The sequence below is a fragment of the Bacillus rossius genome, chromosome 1 (genome assembly GCF_032445375.1).
Source record: "Bacillus rossius redtenbacheri isolate Brsri chromosome 1, Brsri_v3, whole genome shotgun sequence".
Classification (NCBI taxonomy): Eukaryota; Metazoa; Arthropoda; class Insecta; order Phasmatodea; family Bacillidae; genus Bacillus; species Bacillus rossius.
In genome coordinates this window covers 690,147-717,011 of record NC_086330.1, presented here as the reverse complement: position 1 = coordinate 717,011, position 26,865 = coordinate 690,147, and the positions used below count along the sequence as shown (strand labels likewise).

Below are 26,865 nucleotides of genomic sequence, written 5' to 3'. Positions count from 1 at the left end.
TGCTATCAGTGTGTTAGAAATGAGATTTAACGTAGATGACACATTGCCACAATAAGCTGTCAGAACTAGAACCATTGCTCGCCAGAGCTGAGCTTGGGTGTGCGAGACTCAGCAAAGGTTTCTATTCGAGATAACAGACAGCGACATTAACTGTACGAAGATAAGATAGCTGCTTTCGTTGGCTTTCAGTACCAGCGGCACCACGCCTTGTGGACCCAGCTGCGCGGATCTGCGAGTAGCAGCTGTGCAGCTGCGCAGCTGTGCATCTGTGCATCTGTACAGGAGACTGTGCTTGAAACACTAGCCAGGCAGCATGTTTTTCCCTGCGCAGTTTTAGGTTTAGGCAGCAGCTACCAATAGGCGAAGAAGACTGGGTGTGTGTATTGCTGTGTGGGAAGAAGCGAGAATACATTTACAACCTATTTTAGTGGCTCAGAACATAATTTTGTTTTTGTTTTGGTGTTATATATCTCCGGCAACCATACAACCTCAGCGATCACTTCTGATCACTACTGATCACTACCGATCATGTCTCCTTGTGGTGAGGTGTCTAGTGCGAGAGCCAATCAAGTATCGCAGAGGCGTTGCGAAGGCCTTGCTACAAAAGCTCAGGACCATTACAATTGGCAACCAAAATGCCTGAAACACTATATGTGGGCAAAATGCATTTAATAAATATTTTCAAGAGCCCTGTACCAAGCCTTTGTCCTGAATCATAAACAATTCGCACAATACTCTGTTTACGTGGTAAAGGTGCCAAAATAAATCTATTAAAAAATACAAATACCATCACGTTAAACATGACTACTAAAATCAATAAGGAGCTATACTCTGACCATATTCTGTGACTCTTATTATAGTAAATACACTGATAATTGTTTAAATAAAATATAAAAGTGAAATTCTCAAGTTCATGACTTGCGCACGCAAGCCAGCGAGTAGTGAGTGACAGGATAAACACACTCAATACTTTTAACGTGATAACGTCTTATAAATCGATTAACGCCGGCTGCACGCACGAAAAATTGTCACGTTCCGCCTGAGAAGAGCGTGCAAGAACCGGCCAACCACCGTGCGAGAAAATCTTCTATAATATCAAACAGGTTAAGGCGGGCTTTTAAACTAATTGTTGGTGATTATATTTAAACAAATTATTTAAATTAGATTTGCAAAATTTGTAAATAATATTTGATAATTAAAAAGTATGCAATTTTTAATCGATGTTTTCTTATGGCGTTGTCACGTAAAATTATCGTCCGTAAACCGACTTTACAGACAACCCCCCCCCCCCCCTTTTTTTATTTAAGTAAGTGTGCATTCATAAGACTTGAACAACTGCCGTAGTAACACAATGTCTCGCTGCTAACAATAAATGCTTCTCCTAAATGGCTTGAACCACCTCGACGAATATGCTAGCCGGGGGAGGGGGGAGGGAGAGAGAGAGAGAGAGAGAGGAGAGGAGAGGAAGATAGTCTGGAGGGCAGCGAGCGGCGAGGCGCCCTCTTCGGCAGCCTTCGGCCACCTCCGGGGCTGTTCGGCCCTTGGTGGCGACACTGCTCTCCAAGTGTTCTGTGATCATGTGGAATACTTCAGTAGATGCCATTCAACATTTATACATTGTGCATAAAAACACTGTGTTTCGAAAACCATCGCGAGGAGAAAAATGAAAATTGTAAAAAAAAAAAAAAAAAGTTAGACCAGTAGATACGTGAGGAAAAACCACGAATTTTTTGAAATAATCAAGTGATGTAATAATTCAGAGCAGTGAATATATTTTAGTTTTAACAGGTAACCATTTTGATGCTTCAAGACATTTTTCAACAGCCGTTCTCATCTAGTGCAGCTTTTTGTCGAAGACAGTGGCAGTTAGTCAGTAGCACCAATACTTCCGGATCTCTCTAGAAAATGAAAGGTCACGCAGTTTTTTTCCAACCCCGTCTGTATAAAAGTTTCATAAAAATTAATAATAGATTTAATCAGCACTAAAATATGAAATTTGTACTACAAACGATTCTAAAAGAAGAAAATACAAATCTCAGATTCTAATAGCAACACTTAAACATAGCGAGGAAAGACAAAAAAAAAAAGACAGCAAATGTCTCAATCTAAGTCAGAAATAACGTTGAACAAAAAACTAAATGATAAGTGTAGGAAAATTGTAAAACAAAATGATACTCCATATCAAGGTGTTAACTTCTTGAGTATCTAAGTCCAATATAAAACTTGCTATTTATTAAAACCCTTATCCAAAATCATAATCTAATGTAACCAATATATGTATATAAAATATATATTTATATATGTGCAAGGGCAAAGGGAATATCTGGCATTGGACGTTGGTTTAGAATTTTTTTTTTTTAAGTGTGCGTACACGCGTTAGAAGTTATAGTTATAGGCATGATTATAAAACTGAGAGTTAACATACATGTTAAAGGTTTATCAAAGTAAAACGATAAAAAGGAGTAAAGTGAGTTGATAAAAGTAAATAATACACGTTATTGGTCCAGTGTATAAGCTACACGCTTGGGCAAATGCGACGGACGTACGTAGCATTGAATATATTGCCAATATTTTGTTGGTTTTCTTTTTGTGCTCTTAATTATTCCTGGCGAGACATCTGCTGATGTTCTCCTAGTGCTCCTGGTTATTTCCGAGGAATCAATCTCTGTATGAAATTTTTTTACTTAATTACATATTGATTCAGAGTTACATTTAATTAGTGAATTTGTTACTAAATCAGCACTTACAATAAAATTAACAAGTGGAGCTCAAACAAAAAATCACTACTCAGTCAAATAATATGCCTTAAGACATCTCGGAATAACAATCATGCTTGACGAATTTCCTTCTTCTTGGTGTCTTAAGAAGTCGTCCTTCTCTTGCGGTCGTTAGTGAACATCCCGCATCCAACATAAAAAATAAATAAGATTTACCTCAACACAACAAGCGGCGATAAATGTTGGCAAGAATTGGGAATTGAGACTTCTTGCAATGCAACAAGTTCTTTTGCATGAGATAAATTAACTTACGCAGCTGCATGCAAACACACAGGCAAGTGTGCCGCAACCATTTGCGATGACTTCTGGACATGATACTACACACAAGACTGTGCTCGGTGCATGACAGGTAAATGACGCAATATTCATTTCGTGGAACATTGAAAGATTACTATTATCTAAATACGTTTATTGAATCAAAATACATTTGTTCCTTTTTTTATGATATCAAGCAGCTTACTGATGAAGTCGCAACGTACAGACCTTTAAAATATAACTTGTGGCTGGACTGCGTCTATGGTAAACCGTATCCGTTAGAGGACCAAGTGAAAAAGGGCACATTCAAGGCAGTGAATGCTCCTATTTACAATTCCGACGATTTGAAACAGTCTGTTAAACATTGTATCCAGAAACTCTATCGGGAAGAAAAAGACTACCCACGTAGGAAAAATATATGGCTAGTCTCTCTCCTCAGTAAACTGTTTGGAGCTGCACATTAGTAAGTTCAAGCCAACTCAGAACTAAATGTTTACTAGATGATAACCTTATCGAAAGTTTATGTAGTAGTGTATAATTTATGTAATAATTTTTTTGTTTCTAATTTAGTTGTTTTATTTCTTGAACCTGTCACACTTATGGCATTTTTAATTGAATTTTTTTTTTGCATTGCCCAAGAATCGATGCATGAACTAGAATTGATCGAATCGAATTAACTGTAAGTTTTTAGATGATGAATTTCAGCCTCTTTTATGATTTTCAACCATATTTTATTGAATAAATACTTTATCTAAAATTACCTCTTTTTGAATTGTCCCAGGGAACAAATCGAGGACATATATGGATAGAATCAATCGTGGTTTTAATAAGCGTTATTTTTGATAACATCTGGAATTTTTTCAGAATTTTAGCTAAATAAATACAAATTTTAAAGTTGCGGTCAAATGTCAAGCTGGCGGGCACCTTAGCATTAAATAATTACTGCACTCTAGCAGGTGAAAGTTAAACTTTCATGATGGTAGCATCCTGTAGCAGACGAAAACAATACATCGGACTCAAGATGGCGGTCTGCAGCAGACTAAAACCAAATGGCGGACATATCGTCATACTAATCTTCGATATATACATTGACATTAGTGGTGTGAGGTCAGTCTTCCAGTGGCTTCCGTGGAGGAAAGATCCATCGCCATTTTTTTGTTCTCCTCGAGTTTGTACCGAAGACTCCATGATGTACGTTTTTAATTAAAATTTTATTGAAATTGTATAAAAATAATTTGTTTATAATTTTATTTTCAATTTTATCTGATAATAATTACGGATTTTGACGATGGCGAAAGTGAAATCATAATTTCAAAAAGTTGGAACTTTTTTATTTGAATTTGAATAATAAATATTTTTATTAAATTTAAAAATTTTCTAATTTCTAGCATAACAATTACGGATTTTCAAGATAGCTGGCGTATCTAAAATTGCAACGGGTACATCTTTACTTTCAAAATGGCGCCCATTACATCCTAATTGTCGAGGTCATGATCTAAATTGCTTAGGAAGACATTATTTTAGGACTCTTAAGTCGCTTTTAGGAATTTTCATGCCGATGACATTTTTTGAGGACTAAAACCAGAATTTTTCCTTCGTAACGAAACATTTCCCCTGAAAATAGGGACATTTTAATTTGGGCAGATTTTTACGAAATTTTGACTAGTTTTGATTAATTTTGAGTCATTTTTGGCCATTTTTGTAGGTCAAAGTCATCCATGATTGTCGCTGTGACGTCAGAATCCAAATTGGTGGACCGGCGCTTCGGCGTTTCTTCCTGAACCCTGGGCTCGGAGGAACAAGTATATACTACTATAACTACATGTCGTCAGCAACCGCAGAGACTGTTGCACACTCCATATAGTTAATGTGCTAAACTCAGTCGAGCGTACAACTAGAGTTCGTGCATGAAAGTTGACCCACACAGGCCCTTGATGCTCGAAGATGTGGATGAAATGGCAAGCACGAGCTGTTCAAATCTATAGTCCGCACCTCCTTAGTTTAAACGCTCCACTCAAACACGCAAAAAGTTGCTCAATTTACGCCCTCACGTGAGGGTGTACGGGACAAGTAAGTTTAATATTGTTTACCAAGTATGTGCACAAGAATATAAGGGTAAGTGCATACTTAAAATGGCGAGTGAAGCTTGGTAAACTTAAGCTTGTATGGACTATAGGTATGCACACACTGTGCATCCAACTAGAACACTGGTAAGGGCGTGTGCCAGCAGGCCATTCAGAGTAAAAATGTGCTGCTCCAGTCTTCTTAAGGCCATGTTTACACACTAAGAAAAAACACTGACAAGAACAAACGCAAAAAACTGTTGTGTGTAAATGCATAGGCGGGGCTAAAGTTGCACAAGTCTAAAATAATTCCAGATGAAAGACTTTGGAAATGTTCACCAATAAGTGTTCCAGAAACATTACTATGTAGTTAATTAAATAGTATCCAGTAACCAATTTTAAAGAGGGCAATCAGTAGGTAGTTTGGTAGGTATGTAGTCATGGGGTGAGGGTGGGGATTCAGGGGTGCGCAGCGGCCATCTTGAGTTACGTCACTTCTAGCAGCCATCTTGAATTATGATATTTTCGGTGGCCATCCTGGATTAAATAATTTACAGAAGCCATCTTGCATGAACTTGACATTTGATCTCTGCAGCCATCTTGGATTACATTATATTTCCGACCGCCATCTTGGAATCGAATGCCCCACTCCCAAGCATTGCAGTTTTCGTTATGGTGACATTGACATCGATTGCCCACTCCCGAAAGTTGCGATTTTCGTTACGGTGACATATTAGTTTCAATGGATTTGTATCACCATGGTAGAAACAGCCATCTTGTGTTTTTTTATGGGTGTCGCTATTTTTGTTTCTGGTGTTGGTTCCTAAACAACGCTAGTATCGCTCTTCCCCATGCATGTAAGGTCGATGTTCTATTTTATACCAATGTTTTTTATGGACCTTATAAACCACAAAAATTCACAAATTTTTCAGAAATCCACAAAAAATTTCATACGTATGCCATTTTGTTCATAATAATGGTTGTAACCGCGATTTTTTCTTAAATACATATAAATATACAATATTCATATGTATAGTTTAAGACATATGTTATCGTGTATAAAATTAATCGCCTTATTGTTGTGGATTCGATTACACCTTTATTTTAAAGTAACGATACTTTCTAATGTAATAAAATGAAACAAATTAATAATTTTGCTTCCATTAAATTTAATTTAATTATTCCCCATCTTGAACGTCACAGCAATAGGACCAGACATTTACAGAGTCCCAAAACACAAGTATTATTTTACAGGTATTAAAATATATTGTAAGCAGGATCATGTTAGCGTATACGTGTTTAAAAACTCCACGAATGCAGAAATTTAAGTTTTGTATATTTGTTATTTTTGTTTCTTTCTTGTCTCCTCTAAGCAGGATCAAGTACAAGTATGTTGCGTAAGCGTGTATACAAACTGCATAGAAACAGATATTAAAGTGTTTGCATCTATGTCCAGTTCCATCTTCTCCGAACAAATTTCAGTATGTTATATTTGACTGTTTTATTTTAATGTAAAAATAATTACTACCTAATATTTGAAAATGTAGAATTTTATTTTATATCTCGAAGGAAGAATTTATAGAAGAAGAATTCCAACCTACTTTTAAAACAATTCAAAATATATACAGCAAAAAAAAAATATATATATATACAACCCAGACAAACAGTATAAGCAAAAACCGAATATATAATACATAAACATGGCTGAATGCTCAAGTCCAATGGCACGACGGGACCACGCATCAAGCCTAGCCCGCAGCAACGTGGACCTGGTTCCTGTTGTGACGAGTCCCCCTCGTGGCGGAGTCGCAGCTGAGCTGTGGCCTGGTGCACCTCGACAACATCCGGGCCCCGGACAACTGGGGGACAACACCCGGGCCCCAGACAAATGGGGGGCAACACCCGGGCCCTGGACAACTGGGGGGCAACACCCGGGCCCCGGACAACTGGGGGACAACACCCGGGCCCCGGACAACTGGGGGACAACACCCTGGCCCCGGACAACTGGGGGGCAACACCCGGGCCCCGGACAACTGGGGGGCAACACCCGGGCCCCGGACAACTGGGGGGCAACACCCGGGCCCCGGACAACTGGGGGACAACACCCGGGCCCCGGACAACTGGGGGACAACACCCGGGCCCCGGACAACTGGGGGACAACACCCGGGCCCCGGACAACTGGGGGGCAACACCCGGGCCCCGGACAACTGGGGGACAACACCCGGGCTCCGGACAACTGGGGGACAACACCCGGGCCCCGGACAACTGGGGGACAACACCCGGGCCCCGGACAACTGGGGGGCAACACCCGGGCCCCGGACAACTGAGGGACAACACCCGGGCCCCGGACAACTGGGGGGCAACACCCGGGCCCCGGACAACTGGGGGGCAACACCCGGGCCCCGGACAACTGGGGGGCAACACCCGGGCCCCGGACAACTGGGGGACAACACCCGGGCCCCGGACAACCGGGGGGCAACACCCGGGCCCCGGACAACTGGGGGGCAACACCCGGGCCCCGGACAACTGGGGGACAACACCCGGGCCCCGGACAACTGGCGGACAACACCCGGGCCCCGGACAACTGGGGGACAACACCCGGGCCCCTGACAACTGGGGAGCAACACCCGGGCCCCGGACAACTGGGGGACAACACCCGGGCCCCGGACAACTGGGGGACAACACCCGGGCCCCTGACAACTGGGGGGCAACACCCGGGCCCCGGACAACTGGGGGGCAACACCCGGGCCCCGGACAACTGGGGGGCAACACCTGGGCCCCGGACAACTGGGGGGCAACACCCGGGCCCCGGACAACTGGGGGGCAACACCCGGGCCCCGGACAACTGGGGGACAACACCCGGGCCCCGGACAACTGGGGGGCAACACCCGGGCCCCGGACAACTGGGGGACAACACCCGGGCCCCGGACAACTGGGGGGCAACACCCGGGCCCCGGACAACTGGGGGGCAACACCCGGGCCCCGGACAACTGGGGGACAACACCCGGGCCCCGGACAACTGGGGGACAACACCCGGGTTCCTGACAACTGGGGGGCAACTCCCGGGCCCCGGACAACTGGGGGGCAATACCCGGGCCCCGGACAACTGGGGGAGAACACCCGGGCCCCGGACAACTGGGGGACAACACCCGGGCCCCGGACAACTGAGGGACAACACCCGGGCCCCGGACAACTGGGGGGCAACACCCGGGCCCCGGACAACTGGGGGGCAACACCCGGGCCCCGGACAACTGGGGGGCAACACCCGGGCCCCGGACAACTGGGGGACAACACCCGGGCCCCGGACAACTGGGGGACAACACCCGGGCCCCGGACAACTGGGGGACAACACCCGGGCCCCTGACAAGGGGGGGGCAACACCCGGGCCCCGGACAACTGGGGGGCAACACCCGGGCCCCGGACAACTGGGGGACAACACCCGGGCCCCTGACAACTGGGGGGCAACACCCGGGCCCCGGACAACTGGGGGATACACCCGGGCCCCGGACAACTGGGGGGCAACACCCGGGCCCCGGACAACTTGGGGGCAACACCCGGGCCCCGGACAACTGGAGGATAACACCCGGGCCCCAGACAACTAGCGGACAACACCAGGGCCCCAGACAACTTGGGGGCAACACCCGGGCCCTGGACAACTGGGGGACAACACCAGGGCCCCAGACAACTGGGGGGCAACACCCGGGCCCTGGACAACTGGGGGGCAACACCCGGGCCCTGGACAACAGGGGGACAACACCAGGGCCCCAGACAACTGGGGGACAACACCCGGGCCCTGGACAACTGGGGGGCAACATCCGGGCCCTGGACAACTGGGGGACAACACCAGGGCCCCAGACAACTTGGGGACAACACCCGGGCCCCGGACAACTGGGGGACAACACCCGGGCCCTGGACAACTGGGGGCAACACCCGGGCCCTGGACAACAGGGGGCCCGGTTACTTTCAAAGATTTGTTAGTGCGTGGATTTACCCTGATAGCAGGACGGAAATTCCGAATTCCGAAATCTTCAGTAACGCGATTTGCTCATATCATTTTTACAGTCATGGTCAAGGTTACTATGTACAAGGAAATATGCCTGGAAGACAGTTACAACAGAATACAAGGAGAGGGAAATTATCTATCTATAAGATATTTTTTTCGTTTTAGACGAGGAGTCGGCTGCCCCCGGGGGGGGGGGGTTGAGGGGGGTGGGGGCAGGCGCCCAGATATCTATGTCCATGGACTTGGTTATCGCTCGGATGCGGATGTTATAAACCTGATAAGGCAATGGGAAATCTGCGGGCCACTGCAGGTGGATGTTGTGAGGGAGATGTTATTGCAAGATAATGAGCGTACAGCTTCTGTTACAGTCAGTAACTCAGATTTATTTGCGCTCCTTCACTTGTCTGCTGTGTCCATTTAGTTTTAGCGTGTTACAGAGGGCACAACGCACACACACAGTTGGCGAAGCATAATCGTGTTATAATGTAATTATTTTCGATACAGTTGTCCCCAGATTTTATTGGAATATAAAATAATTTACCTATTACTAAAAAAAAAAAAAAAAAAAAAAATCAGAAATCTCACGCAAGTAGCAGTGGTCTGTATCGCTGAAAATGCAGATAAGTAGGGTATATTAAAAATATATATATTGAATATACATCGAGATTAATTTTGATCGGATTAAAAATGTGAGAGCATATAAGTTAAGCTCATCGATACATGCCTCTATTTTATTGCATCTATTATGCAAGTCACGTACAATGCAATATACAAAATTTTTATATAAAAAAATGTTTTTAAAAAGGAAAGAAAAGCATAAAAATGAAGAAAAGGCTTACAAAGGTCAGGCAAATTTATTTAATATTGGGCTGGTGTCATCTTTCGCCGATTTAAAACAAAGAAGGAGGCAAATAATTCGTACCAAATTCCTCGTTGTTTTCAAGATTTACAATACAAATATTTCTAAATCTACGCTGCACCATCTAAAGTTGCCATTTAACAGAACTCATTATGCTACTTTATTTCCGGATGTGTGTTTTGCTCTGCGCACTTCCTGTTTCTGTTGCTCAAGCAGAAATATCTTTCAGTGAGCTTAGAAGAAAAACGTATTGCCTGAGATAAAACAACTATTACTGATCTAGAAACATTATTTATGCATTTATTCAAGTCTTGCGGGGACATTTAATTTTAAATGTTATTGAAACGTTCACTGACGACACCGCGAAAAAAATAATTTAATATACTTATCTTTAAATTTTTTCAGTATTAAGCATGATATAATTTAAGGTGTTCAGTATTACATATTGTTAAATTTAAAAAGAAAAGTTTTGTCATATTTTTTTTGGGAAAAGTATAAAGATTTCAAAATTATGTTTTATTGAGACTTAAAATGTATTTTCTTAAAATACTATTAAAATCACTTAGTGTTGTTATATCTATTTAGCATTACAATCTCCTAAAAATTAGCAGTGTTTTGATTGTTTACAATAGTGTGGGGGTCTCTTGACGGCCCTGGAAAACAGTTCCTCGCCATTGGCTGGCTGAGTACTACGTGCGCTCGTGAGCTTACAACGGCTGTCACTATCTCGGTGCGATGACAAGACGTATTCGCGGGCAGTGAGCTAACCAGCCTGCGCTGTTTCAAGTAGCCTCGCGCCTGCGGTGGTAGGTGACCCGCAGCGCACCGCAGCTGCGCGGGTGCTTCACGCGCCAGGCGCGGCGACACACTCGGTGTATACACAGCACGTTGGGGCACAACAGGTTTAAAAACAAATTAACACTGCGTCTCTATTATAATACTCGTTATAATTATGTGGTGCCATTTTCATACGAATAATACCGAAGAACTTAGTAGAAACCTGGAACAGTATGTCTTGAGACTCGCACTATGTATCAGCTGATTGTAATGTCAGATTCCAGCAGGTATCACTACGTACGATGTGTCTATTTGGAAACGTTTCTATTCCGAACACCTTAACTTTCATCTATATAAATAACATAAATTATTATTTTATATTATACTTCACAGCGCACTGTTAAAATTTACTAAAATTTAGCTATTTAGCTTTACAATCTGTAAAACTTTTATTGATATCATTACCACATGCCTACTGTGATCACCAGGAGCCAGCCAACACGCCCGCCGAAAAGGCAGAGCGACCCTGGCTCAGAGTTACGAGCTGTCGGGTTAATTGGCTCGTAAGTATTCATTAGACCGCGTCCTCAGGCTCTTTGCTTCAACGCAAGACAAATTGTTCGGTGCAAGATGTGTCCCCCTAATTAGATCGCGAGAATACACTGCTGAAGCGTATCACACCACCAGACAGTAGGTGACGCCGGGCCCCAAGACTAAGCAAAGAGATGGAGTGGCAGTGGAGTGTAGCGATGTCCTGGCAGCACGCAGCCGAGAGACAGCCAGTGTGGGCCGAGTCAGTGCTTGCATTGGTCTGGTTGATGGTGGGACCCTTGTGATATGCTGATGCCCGATGCGTCATCAACTGTGTTTATTTTCTTTGGAGTGTGTCACACTCCTCAGTCATAACAGAGTAAACCCAAGTTATGTGACAACTTTGTTACAATTCACTCTCTTGATGACTGAGGTAACAAGTGCATCTTTTGGTTTCAGAAGGCAAAATAATGATTTCGTCTAGATATAAGTATCTCTGTTTTTATTTTACTTTTGATTATTTTCACATTATATTATATAAGTTGATTAACAAAAAACACATATAACATGAATTTAAAATCACATTATTAAAAGAATGGGCCGGCCCTTATTAGACAATGAAAAATATTTTTAACATAATTTAAATAAAATTCGTAACAATAAACTGAGTCGCAGTCCCAGGATTTATAAGTCCTAATGAAAAATTGCTGGCTGTCTGATCTGTTCAACGTCGTGATTCCGTGCTAGTCCAGAAAGGTTTTTAAAAACTAAAGGGCTGGCGGTTTGAAGGTTGCTGGACGAAGTGGAACAGCTGACTGGACGTCAGAGTGCCTTAGTCATCCGGCCCGTGGAGACTGATCTGGTCCTTGGAATGTGCCCAGTTCTTGTGCCCTGGTCTGGTACTTGTGCCCTGATCCGGTACTTGTAAACGGTCTGGTACCTGGTCCCTGTCTGTGAAGAGATCCGAAACACATATGTTCAGGAATGATTCACAGACAGTTGGTGAAATAGGCAAATAATGCCTTCTAGTCACGATGATGGCCGGAGAGTGATGGTACTAAAAACTCACCAAACAGGGTGATGTCTTCCAGGACCTGCACGGGTGAGCACACGAACCCGTCGCGGACGTTTCATTAATTTATTAAAAAAATTAATTATTTACGATGACTATAACATGACTACTTCTACGAGCTAGATCTATACGGACTGACTAACGCCTAAACACTACTGTTGTGGGAATCATCCCTTGTCTAGTTGATCACTTTGCCGTCGTCCGGGGTCTCGGGCTCGAGTCCCGGTGTGGCTCCTAGTGGGAAAAGGCGGTTCTTGATCTGTGTTGTCCGGGTGGGCGCCAGACTAGCTCGTTTCTAGTCGTGAATTTGGGGTCGTGGATGTATGTGCCCCTGCGTGGCCCACTAGGGCCGGCGGCGGTGTTGCGTGAGATGATTTTAAATAAGAGGCGTGGAGTTGAGGTGGTGGTGTCGTACCTTTTATTCAGAGGAGCGAGTCGTACACAATACAACACTCTACAGAGGTCCCCGGGGGGTTTTTACTTGTTATTCCGTGGCGCCGTATTGTTTGTGTTCCGCGTTACGTGGCCTCGGATGCTGTTATGTCTCAGACGTCTCACTGGGTACGCAGGTAACGTAATTTCGTAACACAAAGGCGGGACACAAAATACACTGAATTAAGGGGGTGCGCACAAGTTACGTGGCACTCGTTACTCGGGTAACGTAAGTTAGCAATACAAAATACGGGATACAAAAATACACTGAATTAAGGGGGTGCGCACAAGTTACGTGGCACTCGTTACTCGGGTAATGTAAGTTAGCAATACAAAACACAAAAATACACTGGATTAAGGGGGCGCGCACACGTTACGTGGCACTCGTTACTCGGGTAATGTAAGTTAGCAGTACAAAATACGGGATACAAAATACACTGAATTAAGGGGGCGGGCGATTGGGGACGGCCAATCCCGTATGCAAATGTCTCGGCGCGGGTGTTGTGCCCACTGTGGTGAAACACGCACCGCAATTAAGTTTGTCCAAGTTCCCTTGCGGGTTTGTGGTCAGCGCCGTGCGCGTGACCTTAAATAAAGTTCTGTACGTTGCGGGAGACGGCCCGTGCCGTATGCTGAAGAGCAGCCCCGTTGACCAAGTGTGGTGCGGGGTGTCCTTAAGTTTATGCGGCCGGATTAGGTCCTGGACCGAAAAAGGGGACCGGGTACTCACGGAGAGGTTAAGTAATAAAAGGGGTTTTGTTAATTAGTGACTATATTTACCGGACGTTACTTTCAATGTAGACAAAGGATGTTGCCTCTCCGTGGGACGTAGGTCCGCCCCGGTCCATGAGCTGCGCTGAACTGCCGAAATGGCATGGCGTCCGAGGGAGGCTCGGCTTCTCTCGCGCCAGGCGTGACCTCATTACGCTAGACTCCAAACGGATGTGTCTGAAAGAGATTTTATTGTCGCTAAAATCCTAATTTAATGTTTCAGGAGGAATGGGTACGGTTCTTCTCTTGTCTACTCAGGTTTCCGCGGTTTTGCCTTTAATTGCTGTTCGGCTCGCCTGACTCGGGTGGGCCATGGCCAGGGGTGTGTTCCGTTAGCGGGAGCGTATACTGGCGGGTGCAGGTCGGGCTCTGGGGTGGTCGTCGGCCAGACGACGTCAAACGCCCCCCCCCCCCCCCCTCCTGTGAAGCCCGACCTTGCGCCGCTTATGGTCCCGCTAACATGGGGCCACCCCTAGCTCCGGCCGCTCCATCCCGGCGTGGTTCGCGGCTCAGCAGCTGGTTGGCTCCGCGTACTGGACCTGGTGATCGTAGCCGACTGGGCTAGCGTGCGCGCCGCCCCGGTTGCCGTCGTGGCAGGCGTGCCGGGGGCGGCGTCGCGGCGCCTGTGCGGGGTCAGCGGCTGATAGGGTCAGCGCACTGGACCTGGTGAACGTGGCCGACTGGGCCAACGTGCGCGCCGCCCCGGTTGCCGTCGTGGCAGGCGTGCCGGGGGCGGCGTCGTGGCGCCTGGGCGGGGTCAGCGGCTGATAGGGTCAGCGCACTGGACCTGGTGATCGTGGCCGACTGGGCCAACGTGCGCGCCGCCCCGGTTGCTGTCGTCGCAGGCGTGCCGGGGGCGGCGTCGTGGTGCCGGTGCGGGGTCAGCGGCTGGTAGGGCCAGCGCACTGGGCCTGGTGATCATGGCCGACTGGGCCAACGTGCGCGCCGCCCCGGTTGCCGTCGTGGCAGGCGTGCCGGGGGCGGCGTCGTGGCGCCGGTGTGGGGTCAGCGGCTGATAGGGTCAGCGCACTGGACCTGGTGAACGTGGCCGACTGGGCCAACGTGCGCGTCGCCCCGGTTGCCGTCGTCGCAGGCGTGCCGGGGGCGGCGTCGTGGTGCCGGTGCGGGGTCAGCAGCTGGTAGGGCCAGCGCACTGGAACTGGTGATCGTGGCCGACTGGGCCAAAGTGCGCGCCGCCCCGGTTGCCGTCGTGGCAGGCGTGCCGGGGGCGGCGTCGTGGCGCCGGTGTGGGGTCAGCGGCTGATAGGGTCAGCGCACTGGACCTGGTGAACGTGGCCGACTGGGCCAACGTGCGCGTCGCCCCGGTTGCCGTCGTCGCAGGCGTGCCGGGGGCGGCGTCGTGGTTCCGGTGCGGGGTCAGCAGCTGGTAGGGCCAGCGCACTGGACCTGGTGAACGTGGCCGACTGGGCCAACGTGCGCGTCGCCCCGGTTGCCGTCGTCGCAGGCGTGCCGGGGGCGGCGTCGTGGTGCCGGTGCGGGGTCAGCGGCTGGTAGGGTCAGCGCACTGGACCTGGTGAACGTGGCCGACTGGGCCAACGTGCGCGTCGCCCCGGTTGCCGTCGTCGCAGGCGTGCCGGGGGCGGCGTCGTGGTGCCGGTGCGGGGTCAGCAGCTGGTAGGGCCAGCGCACTGGACCTGGTGATCGTGGCCGACTGGGCCAAAGTGCGCGCCGCCCCGGTTGCCGTCGTGGCAGGCGTGCCGGGGGCGGCGTCGTGGCGCCGGTGTGGGGTCAGCGGCTGATAGGGTCAGCGCACTGGACCTGGTGAACGTGGCCGACTGGGCCAACGTGCGCGTCGCCCCGGTTGCCGTCGTCGCAGGCGTGCCGGGGGCGGCGTCGTGGCGCCTGTGGGGGGTCAGCGGCTGATAGGGTCAGCGCACTGGACCTGGTGAACGTGGCCGACTGGGCCAACGTGTGCGCCGCCCCGGTTGCCGTCGTGGCAGGCGTGCCGGGGGCGGCGTCGTGGCGGCTGTGCGGGGTCAGCGGCTGATAGGGTCAGCGCACTGGACCTGGTGAACGTGGCCGACTGGGCCAACGTGCGCGCCGCCCCGGTTGCCGTCGTGGCAGGCGTGCCGGGGGCGGCGTCGTGGCGCCTGTGCGGGGTCAGCGGCTGATAGGGTCAGCGCACTGGACCTGGTGAACGTGGCCGACTGGGCCAACGTGCGCGCCGCCCCGGTTGCCATCGTGGCAGGCGTGCCGGGGGCGGCGTCGTGGCGCCTCCTAGCTCCGGCAACAGCTCCACCCGGGTGGTGCTCGCGGTGGCCGCAGTTGGTAGGGCCCGAGCACCTGTCCCGGGTCGTCCCACGCCGAACATCCGGGGGTCGGCTCGTCGAGGTGGCCTTGCGGCTGACGGGCTCTGCGCCCTGTTCCCAGGTCGTAGTCGGCCAGGCGAACTGGAGGTCTGTGGGCCCGTCGGGGTCGTTCCGCGGGCTCGCTGGCGGGTTCGCTTCTCCCCGGTCGATGTCCCGGTCCGCGGAGGTCCTCCTTCGGCGGCGGTTGACAGTTCGTGGACTGGTACGGGGTCCGTTCCCGTTCGAATATGGCGGCTGATGCTGAGGCGGCGATCTCCGGGTCGGTCTCTCCGGGTTGCGTGACGATCGGCGTTGGCCCGTCGTCGTTGCATGCATCGGATTGACCTATGCTGTGCGACAGATCGGCGATCTCCACGGCCATTTCGTCCTCGCCCCGTGGGTAGTATTGCGGTGGGGGGCTCTCGTACACCACGCTCCCCTCCCAAGGTACCACTGCCATCTCCGGTGCGTCCTCGTGGACCTCTTCCGGCTCGTCTGGCACGTCGTGGGCGGGGTCGCCCCCGGTGTCCCCCTTGGCCGTGCTAAGTGCGTAATCGTCGAGGTACGTGGGCGGGCGCCGCCACCGCCGTGGTTGTGGCCTCGCCTCTTTGTCTGACGCGGCCTCTGCGGGTGATGTCCCGGGCGTGTCCGCGGGTTCATCGCGGGGCCTGTTGGACGTGGTGTTCGTGAACACCAGGGTGCGGTATGGGCGCGGTTCAAGTCGGCTCCTAGCGGGGGTCGCTTCTGGCGAGTCGTCCTCTTCCTGGACGGCGTCGCTCTCCGGCGTACGGCGTCTGTTTTCGTCCGGAGTGGGGGGTCCTGCGTCTCCGTCTGGGTTCCTCTCCCCAGGTAGGGCGGTGAGCCGGATGTCGTCCCTGTGCACCTTCTTCAGGCGCCGTCCCTCCGTGCGGACTAAGTACGTCGTCCTGCCTAGTCGTCGCCGTACCGTGTATGGCCCGCCCCAGCGCGGGGCCAGTCCCGCGCAATAGTTGCGGGGTGCGGCTGAAAGTGGGTGTAGTCGCGCGAACACCTGATCGCTGACCTGCACGGCGGGTGGAGGATGATCTGTGGTTGGGGTGATCCGGTTGGCGTACCTCTCCTGTCTACGTCTTGCCTCGTCGTGCAGAGTCACCCGTCGTTGGTCACGTTCCTCCGTCGTCTCGTCGGGGTGTGGAGTGCCGTGTGTGGCCCATTCTCCCGGTAATGGCAGGTTGTGGCCCTGTATCATTTCGGCCGGTGTGCGGCCGGTTGCGGCGTTGGTGCGGCGTCGTACACAGAAGAGGGCGTCAGCCACGTGCAGGTCCCACTGAGTGTGGTCCGCCCCCAGCCGGATCCGGAGCTGTGCCTTCAGTTCCTGGTTCCGGCGCTCTGTCGGGTTCGCTCTCGGGTGGTAGGCGGGCGTCGTGTGGTGCTCGATCTGGTGTTCGTCGCACCAGCCCTTCCAATGTCGCCCCAGGAACTGACTGGCGTTGTCCGTCAACACCGACTGGGGGTATCCCCAACGTGACAGGAATTCCCTGGTCAGCAGGCTGATGATGGTAGGTGTGCGCACGTTCCCGCATGGATACGCCTCCGTCCACCGCGTGAAGAGGTCCGTCACGACGAGGAGGAAGCGTTTGCCGCACGGCGTGCGGGGGTAGGGGCCCATTACGTCTAAGGCTATCGTTTGGAAGGCGGTGGTGGGTTCCCTGGGTCGTTGTTGCTCCTCGCCGTCACGCCGCCTCGCTTTCCTCGCCTGACAGACCTCGCATTCGCGCACGTACGTACGTACGTACGTCGTACGTGACGCGGGGCCAGTGGTAGTGTCGGGTGACTTCTCGTCGTGTCTGATCGGTCCCCGGGTGTCCAGCGAGGTCGTGGTCGTGGAAGAACCGAAGGACCGCTTCTCGGGCTTCCGTCGGGACGTAGGTCCTCCAGTCTTCCTGGTGTCCGGGTGTGTGAGTCTGAATCAGGCCGTCTTGCACGCGCCACGCCTCGTGTCCGGTGGTCGCTTGCTGGCGGCGTCTTGCAGCGTCTATTGGCGTTTCCTGTGCTCGACGTACCCGGTCCTGGACGTCGGCCACGGTGTTGGGTGGGTCTTCGTCCCCGTCCGCGTCGGCCGTGATGCGCGCGCATGCCGAGTCGTGCGATGCGTGTCCGTGTGGTGTGTCCGGGGGTAGAATCTCCTCCCAGTCGTCCTCGTCCGTCAGTTCTGTTTGGTCGTCGGGTTCCCGCGACAGTAAGTCGGTGAGCTGGTTCTCCGTGCCGGGAACGTGCTCGACGTCGAAGTCGAACGACTGGAGGAATAGCGCCCATCGTATGAGTTTGCCTTTCCGTCCCTGCATCGTACGCAGCCAGGTGAGGCAGCTGTTGTCCGTCCTCAGTGTGAAGCACTTCCCCTCCAGGTGGGGCCGGTACTTTTTCATGGCCCAGACTACGGCTAGGCACTCTTGCTCGTTGCTGTGATACCGGCGTTCGGCCGGTCCGAGCTTCGCGCTAGCGTAGTCGATGACCTCGCGGACCCCGTTCGGGTCCGTGTGGAAAAGCACCGCGCCCACACCGAGTGCGCTGGCGTCAGTCTGAAGGTAGAGGCGGCGTCCGGGGTCTACTCGTGTGAGGGTGTGACAGCGAGTGAAGGCGGCTTTTATTTCTTCGAAGGCGCGTTGCGCGGGTTCACCCCAATGGTACCGTGCCCGTGGTGACAGGAGGTCGGTCAGCGGTGCGATGGTACGGGAGAAGTCGGGGATGTACCCCCTGAGCCAGTTCACCAGGCCGATAAACCATTGGAGTTGCTTCCTCGTCCGCGGTGGTGCCGCTTCAGCGATCTTGCGCAAGTGAACGGGTTGGGGTCGGTTGCCAGCCGCGCTTACTAGGTGGCCCAGGAATTCGACCTCCTGGGTCCCGATATGACACTTGTGGTGTGCGGCCGTGAGATGGTGTGTGGCCAAGCATTCTAGGACCAGCGCCAGGTGTCTGGCGTGGTCCTCCCACGTCTCGGAGAAGACGATCACGTCGTCGAGGTACGCGATCGCAAACCGGCCCAGGTACCCCTCCAACACTCGGGTCATCATTCCCTGGAACGTGGCCGGTGCGCACTTTAGCCCAAAAGGCATGGCGCGAAATTGAAACTTCCGCCCGTCTGGTATCGTGAACGCGGTTTTCCCCCTGTCTTCCGCCCGTATGGGCACTTGCCAATACCCAGCCTTCAGGTCGAGCGTACTGAAGACTTTCGCGCGGCCGAGTCCGGCTACGGCGGCGTCGACGCTGATTTGAGGTGGGGGTGAGCTAATCGTGATCGCGTTTAGCGGCCGAAAGTCGACGCAGAAGCGTAGCGAACCGTCTTTCTTTGGGGCTAATACGACGCAAGCATTGTAATGACTGTTGGACGGTTCGACTACCCCGTCGCGAAGCATGTCCGCCACTTGCTCCCGGATGGCCCTCTGCTCCCGGAACCCGTAGCCTCTCGGGGCCTCGTGTACTGGGTTGTCGTGGGTGGTCGGGATGTGGTGTTCGGTGATGGTGCGCTTCAGTGGGTCGGCTACCGCGAAGACGTCCTGCCTTTCTGCCAACACGCGTTCCACTGCTGCTCGGTACTCGTGGGGGACGTTGTGGCGGAACTGGTCTAAGGTTACTTTCTCCCCCTGACTCTCGGGGGTAGTGCCTATGGCGTACACCGTGAGCCGCTCGCGGGTGCCAATGTAAACTCGTCTGGGTTTCATTTCGATCACCGCATCTTGTCTCGCTAACCATGGTTGGCCTAGTACTATCCCTTCGTGTAAGTCCTCTACCACTAGGGCGGTTACCGTGGTGACGTCGTCCCGAATGCGTACCTCGAGTTCGGCTTGCCCCACTGTCCTTCCCGGTTGCGTGCTGGTTGCTAACCGTAACTCGGCCTGGTGGGGCTGCAGCGCCATGGGGGGTACCAGGTGGGGGGCCACGAACACGTGGCTCGCGCCCGTGTCTACCAGGGCCGGCGTGGGTCGCCCGTTGACTTCCACGGGGATGCGGAGTAGGCCGTCGCGGGGACAGACTAGCTGGTTTAGCTGCGGTGTGGCTATTTCTGCGGCGGGTGTGGGTTGGCTCGGTTTGCTCGGAGGTGCGGGTTTTACCGCCGTGCCCCCGGGTGGGCGTTTCCCGACGTGTTGGTGACGGGTGGTGTTTGATGGCGTGGGCAGTCGACATGCCAGTGGCGGGTACCTGCGGGGCAGCCCAACTGGCATCGCGGTAGTGGGGGTTCCTGCTGTGTCGATGACCCATCGGGCCTACCAGGTGGTGGTGCGTCCTCGATGGCTCGTCGCGGGCAGTCGGGTGGGTAGCCCCCTGCTTCCCGGTTCTGGACGCTGGCTATTCTCCGACCCATTGGGCGTCTGGCCAGGTCCCGGTCGGTGTTCGGGGGGTCGTAGTGCCGCAGTCCCCGGATGTTCCGTTCCGTGTCTATGGCTTGTCGGACGTAATCCTCGACTTCCTCTGCGCGGTAACACCGCATGAACGGTTGCAGTTCATTGTGTAGGAGGGTGGTAATGGTTGCGAGCGCGGTGGCTCGCGCGGCGCAGGGTGCTACTCGATTGAACAGTTGCATTTTCTTGGCCAGAAACTGCTCGACGGGTTCGCCGTCGCGTTGGCGTTCGCCATAGAACTGTGTCGTGCATTGGACCAGTGCGTGTTCCGTGTCAAATCGGCGGTTGAACGACATGGCAAACTCCTCCCAGGGCATGCCGAAGCGTCCCCAGGTGTTCCACCATTGGCGGGCGGTCCCCTTCAGCTGTTCGCTCGCTCGCCCCGACCACTCATCGGTCGGTATTCCGGACCGTGCCAGTCTAACCTCGCAGTGTGTTAGGAAGTCTCTGGGTACTTCGTGCCCTATTCCGCTGAACTCGGGTAGTGCTAACTTCCCTGTGTAGCACGGGTTGCGTGTATGCATCCCCGTGTTTGGTCCGGTGATTGCGCTTGGTGGTGGGATGTATTTGGGTGCCGGATTGGTCCGCGCACTCGTGAGGCCCATAGTCGGTAGTATGCCTCCCAGTGTGACGTTAGCTTGTGCCTCCGTCTTAAGCGGTGCCCATGACCACGGTAATTGGGTGTGCGGCTTGCCGAGTAACGTCTCGCTCCAGGGCTTGCCCCAGGTCTGCTCGGTGACGTTGTCCCGGGTGTTCACGCATTGGCATGTCCTGTACCACGGCAGTGATCCCGTCAATAGGTCTATTTCCCTTGGTAATAGGCAACGCGTGCACACGAGGTCTGTAGGTGGTGCCTGCATGTTGAGCTGTATGTTGTACGTTCAAGTTCGCCGTCTGTGACGGGCTGTTTGTAGTCTGGGCGCGTGTTGTAGCGCGCGGGTTTGAGATCGGCGGCGGGCAGGTGCCCGGACAGCCGCACAAAGAGGAGGCGAAATCGGTCCGCGCGGAGTGGGGGTATCAGGATGGTTGCCCGAAGCGGAGAGCGTGAAGCGGGGTGACGAGGTGGGGGTAGGTGCCCGGACAGCCGCACAAAGAGGAGGCGAAAACGGTCCGCGCGGAGTGGGGGTGGTGACATCGCTCCGTTGCTCGCCTCGCCGTGATGACATGCGGGGGTGGGGGTGGTTGGAGTGTCCTTTGTCCGCTCGCCTCGTCGCGCCGGTCTGTCTGGCCTTCGACCCTTCCTGTGTCCAAAATGGCAGTTTCGTGTCTCCGCTGTCGCCTGTTGGTGAATTTATTTCGAAAATGTCCAGAAGGGGGAAAAAAAAATTTTTCTCGTTATTTTCTGCCCCACGCAGCGGGCGCCAAATGCCGTCGTCCGGGGTCTCGGGCTCGAGTCCCGGTGTGGCTCCTAGTGGGAAAAGGCGGTTCTTGATCTGTGTTGTCCGGGTGGGCGCCAGACTAGCTCGTTTCTAGTCGTGAATTTGGGGTCGTGGATGTATGTGCCCCTGCGTGGCCCACTAGGGCCGGCGGCGGTGTTGCGTGAGATGATTTTAAATAAGAGACGTGGAGTTGAGGTGGCGGTGTCGTACCTTTTATTCAGAGGAGCGAGTCGTACACAATACAACACTCTACAGAGGTCCCCGGGGGGTGTTTACTTGTTATTCCGTGGCGCCGTATTGTTTGTGTTCCGCGTTACGTGGCCTCGGATGCTGTTATGTCTCAGACGTCTCACTGGGTACGCAGGTAACGTAATTTCGTAACACAAAGGCGGGACACAAAATACACTGAATTAAGGGGGTGCGCACAAGTTACGTGGCACTCGTTACTCGGGTAACGTAAGTTAGCAATACTAAATACGGGATACAAAAATACACCGAATTAAGGGGGTGCGCACAAGTTACGTGGCACTCGTTACTCGGGTAATGTAAGTTAGCAATACAAAACACAAAAATACACTGGATTAAGGGGGCGCGCACACGTTACGTGGCACTCGTTACTCGGGTAATGTAAGTTAGCAGTACAAAATACGGGATACAAAATACACTGAATTAAGGGGGCGGGCGATTGGGGACGGCCAATCCCGTATGCAAATGTCTCGGCGCGGGTGTTGTGCCCACTGTGGTGAAACACGCACCGCAATTAAGTTTGTCCAAGTTCCCTTGCGGGTTTGTGGTCAGCGCCGTGCGCGTGACCTTAAATAAAGTTCTGTACGTTGCGGGAGACGGCCCGTGCCGTATGCTGAAGAGCAGCCCCGTTGACCAAGTGTGGTGCGGGGTGTCCTTAAGTTTATGCGGCCGGATTAGGTCCTGGACCGAAAAAGGGGACCGGGTACTCACGGAGAGGTTAAGTAATAAAAGGGGTTTTGTTAATTAGTGACTATATTTACCGGACGTTACTTTCAATGTAGACAAAGGATGTTGCCTCTCCGTGGGACGTAGGTCCGCCCCGGTCCATGAGCTGCGCTGAACTGCCGAACTGGCATGGCGTCCGAGGGAGGCTCGGCTTCTCTCGCGCCAGGCGTGACCTCATTACGCTAGACTCCAAACGGATGTGTCTGGAAGAGATTTTATTGTCGCTAAAATCCTAATTTAATGTTTCAGGAGGAATGGGTACGGTTCTTCTCTTGTCTACTCAGGTTTCCACGGTTTTGCCTTTAATTGCTGTTCGGCTCGCCTGACTCGGGTGGGCCATGGCCAGGGGTGTGTTCCGTTAGCGGGAGCGTATACTGGCGGGTGCAGGTCGGGCTCTGGGGTGGTCGTCGGCCAGACGACGTCAACATCTTAAAAGAAAAACTATGAGGTGTCCTGATGATGTAAATGTGAAGTAATCAGTCCATAATCGCGGCGCGCAGTAAATTTGGGGCGGCAGAGACTCGTAATTAAAAGGCGACGTTAAAGAAAGAAAGGGGGGGGGGAGGCTTCAGCTATCGGACCGAAAGGTTCCGAAGATTACCGAGGTGCTTGTCGATAAAAGCAGACTTCGATATCTCAAAGTTGGTAGCACTGACCGATGTCAGCGCGACCTTCTGAGGTGTGTCTGAACCGAGTAGAGGTCGACTCACACGAGGCGACTGCTAGCAGCATGGGGCTTATGGAGCGGACTAGGCCAGCGCTCTGGTGTCCTGGGAAGGAACTACGGGCAGTGGCGAGGCGTGAGGTTTAAATGAGGGAAAGCAAACAACTCCGTGGTGGAGTGGACTAAGCCATCACCAGCGCTCTGGTGGCCGGGGAAGGAACTACGGGGTACTGGTTACTGCGGGAGACGCCAGAGTGCAGGAATTTAGCGGGCGTTTAAACACCCAGGGGAAGTTATTCGCAAAACTACCGCTAGGGTGCATGAGCAGTATATTTTTTGTTGGAGTCGTGACCATGGAACACGCCGACCCTGGCCGGGGTTAGTGGCCGGTGAATGCTTTGAGCCGGGTTCCCAGGAAAACCTACTAGCATGTGGTGGCACAGGAGTTTACCACACAATGATTCTACTGGACCTTCTGCATGTGAGGGAATGGACTCGTGGTCTGTTAGAGCTAGCAGATTGTGGGTACTAGCAATTGGTCAGTGGAGATTTTAGACCTTTGAAAGTCTTCAAGTAACAGTTGGACGAACAGCCCGTGCATTAGGGAGAGGCTAGGCCGAGACCAGGCAGCGATACCACCAACCCTGAGACGGTAGCAGGCTGTAAGACAGATATTTTCAAACAGCGCGCCGATACACATTGAGATCAGAGTGTCCGAGCTGTGCGCTTCCTCTCCTGTAATGGTAACCTCGATGGAGTTTTGTTTTTTTCTGGAGACGCGTCGGCGCATACATGGACTGGTCGGGATGTTTGCTGCGGGCGGCGGCAAGTGCATTAGCTTCTTGGTCTCGAGCAACTGTTGGGGCTGGTTGGGGTCAGGTGTTCTCTAGACTTGACGTGGGTCGTAACGCGCGTGGCCAAGTCCAGAATATCTGTTACCTATGGATCGCGACGATACAGACTTGCTTCTTTCGGCCCCACTCTTGATAATTTACATAGCAATTGGGCCATGTAGAAAGCTACTCAAGCAGTTTGGGCTTGTTCAGCCAATGGATCAAGCACGAACTCAACTTTTGAGAGGAATGTTGCTGACCAGGACAGTCACATAATCTCTACCTGCAGTCACATGTTTCATTATTTTCCCATTGATACACTGTTTTTTCCCCAGTATTTCCCTCCAAAGGCACCCACGATCCCGCCCTCACATTAACCTTCTCATCAGCCAATCACATCACTGCTGCAGTCTCCCCAGAGAGGGAAAGTGCTGCTAGACATCTTTGTAGCTAAAAGAAGTGTAGAAAGGGGAGGGTAAGGTATCATGTTAAGGATATGCGCATCTCAACCAATCGGATCTCTGCTCCGCCCTCTCATTGGGGAGGGGGAGGGGGCAATATTAAGTGCTCCTAAGCATTCTAGGTAACCAATTATAGACAAGAGGGAGTCTTTTAGTGTTTGTGCTTTATTTTCGCAAAAACCACATACCCGTAAGTTAATATGCTCCCCCAAAAAATATCTCAGGTGAGGTAATGTTTCAGCAAAAAACATGATTCCAAGTTGCTGAAGCCATATTTGTACGATCATAAATGGTTTGAAAACTTTCTATAAACATTTATCCACATTATAAAAAGTGATGTATGATGTGAATGACGTATGCGCAGGCATCATCGGGCTGTGCTGGGCCAGCGGCACCTTGGTGGGCTTCCTGCCGCTCCTGGGCTGGCACGCCGACAAGCCGCACGACTCGCAGTGCCTCTTCACCCAGGTCATGGACTACAACTACCTCGTGTTCCTGTACTTCGCCACCATCATCTTCCCGGCGCTGCTGCTCGCCGCCTTCTACGCCCACATCTACCGGGTCGTGCTCAAGCAGGTGCGCCTCGCTCCTCTCCCACCACGTCTGTGTCTGCAGCCCGTGTAGCCTGGCAGGTGGCTCATGGTCCCCCAGTCCTGACAGAGCACATCCTTCCACGCCCACATCTACCGGGTCGTGCTCAAGCAGGTGCGCCTTGCTCCTCTCCCACCATGTGTGTGCCTGCAGCCCATGTAGCCTGGCGGGTGGCTCATGGTCCCCCAGTCCTGACAGAGCACATCCTTCCACGCCCACATCTACCGGGTCGTGCTCAAGCAGGTGCGCCTTGCTCCTCTCCCACCATGTGTGTGCCTGCAGCCCATGTAGCCTGGCGGGTGGCTCATGGTCCCCCAGTCCTGACAGAGCACATCCTTCCACGCCCACATCTACCGGGTCGTGCTCAAGCAGGTGCGCCTCGCTCCTCTCCCACCACGTGTGTGCCTGCAGCCCATGTAGCCTGGCGGGTGGCTCATGGTCCCCCAGTCCTGACAGAGCACATCCTTCCACGCCCACATCTACCGGGTCGTGCTCAAGCAGGTGCGCCTCGCTCCTCTCCCACCATGTGTGTGCCTGCAGCCCATGTAGCCTGGCGGGTGGCTCATGGTCCCCCAGTCCTGACAGAGCACATCCTTCCACGCCCACATCTACCGGGTCGTGCTCAAGCAGGTGCGCCTTGCTCCTCTCCCACCATGTGTGTGCCTGCAGCCCATGTAGCCTGGCGGGTGGCTCATGGTCCCCCAGTCCTGACAGAGCACATCCTTCCACGCCCACATCTACTGGGTCGTGCTCAAGCAGGTGCGCCTCGCTCCTCTCCCACCACGTGTGTGCCTGCAGCCCATGTAGCCTGGCGGGTGGCTCATGGTCCCCCAGTCCTGACAGAGCACATCCTTCCACGCCCACATCTACCGGGTCGTGCTCAAGCAGGTGCGCCTCGCTCCTCTCCCACCATGTGTGTGCCTGCAGCCCATGTAGCCTGGCGGGTGGCTCATGGTCCCCCAGTCCTGACAGAGCACATCCTTCCACGCCCACATCTACCGGGTCGTGCTCAAGCAGGTGAGCCTCGCTCCTCTCCCACCACGTGTGTGCCTGCAGCCCATGTAGCCTGGCGGGTGGCTCATGGTCCCCCAGTCCTGACAGAGCACATCCTTCCACGCCCACATCTACCGGGTCGTGCTCAAGCAGGTGCGCCTCGCTCCTCTCCCACCATGTGTGTGCCTGCAGCCCATGTAGCCTGGCGGGTGGCTCATGGTCCCCCAGTCCTGACAGAGCACATCCTTCCACGCCCACATCTACCGGGTCGTGCTCAAGCAGGTGCGCCTTGCTCCTCTCCCACCATGTGTGTGCCTGCAGCCCATGTAGCCTGGCGGGTGGCTCATGGTCCCCCAGTCCTGACAGAGCACATCCTTCCACGCCCACATCTACTGGGTCGTGCTCAAGCAGGTGCGCCTCGCTCCTCTCCCACCACGTGTGTGCCTGCAGCCCATGTAGCCTGGCGGGTGGCTCATGGTCCCCCAGTCCTGACAGAGCACATCCTTCCACGCCCACATCTACCGGGTCGTGCTCAAGCAGGTGCGCCTCGCTCCTCTCCCACCATGTGTGTGCCTGCAGCCCATGTAGCCTGGCGGGTGGCTCATGGTCCCCCAGTCCTGACAGAGCACATCCTTCCACGCCCACATCTACCGGGTCGTGCTCAAGCAGGTGCGCCTTGCTCCTCTCCCACCATGTGTGTGCCTGCAGCCCATGTAGCCTGGCGGGTGGCTCATGGTCCCCCAGTCC

At 52.8% G+C, this 26,865-nt stretch overlaps 1 protein-coding gene across 1 annotated transcript in view; it reads left to right on the top strand.

Moving 5' to 3' along the window:
* Positions 1-26,865, top strand: part of LOC134530823 (adenosine receptor A2b) — a 242,798-nt gene that overhangs the window by 203,738 nt on the left and 12,195 nt on the right. The window contains exon 2 of the mRNA XM_063366071.1: positions 24,899-25,110. Within this exon, the coding sequence (XP_063222141.1) occupies positions 24,899-25,110 (212 nt within the window). The remainder of the gene's footprint in view (positions 1-24,898; positions 25,111-26,865) is intronic.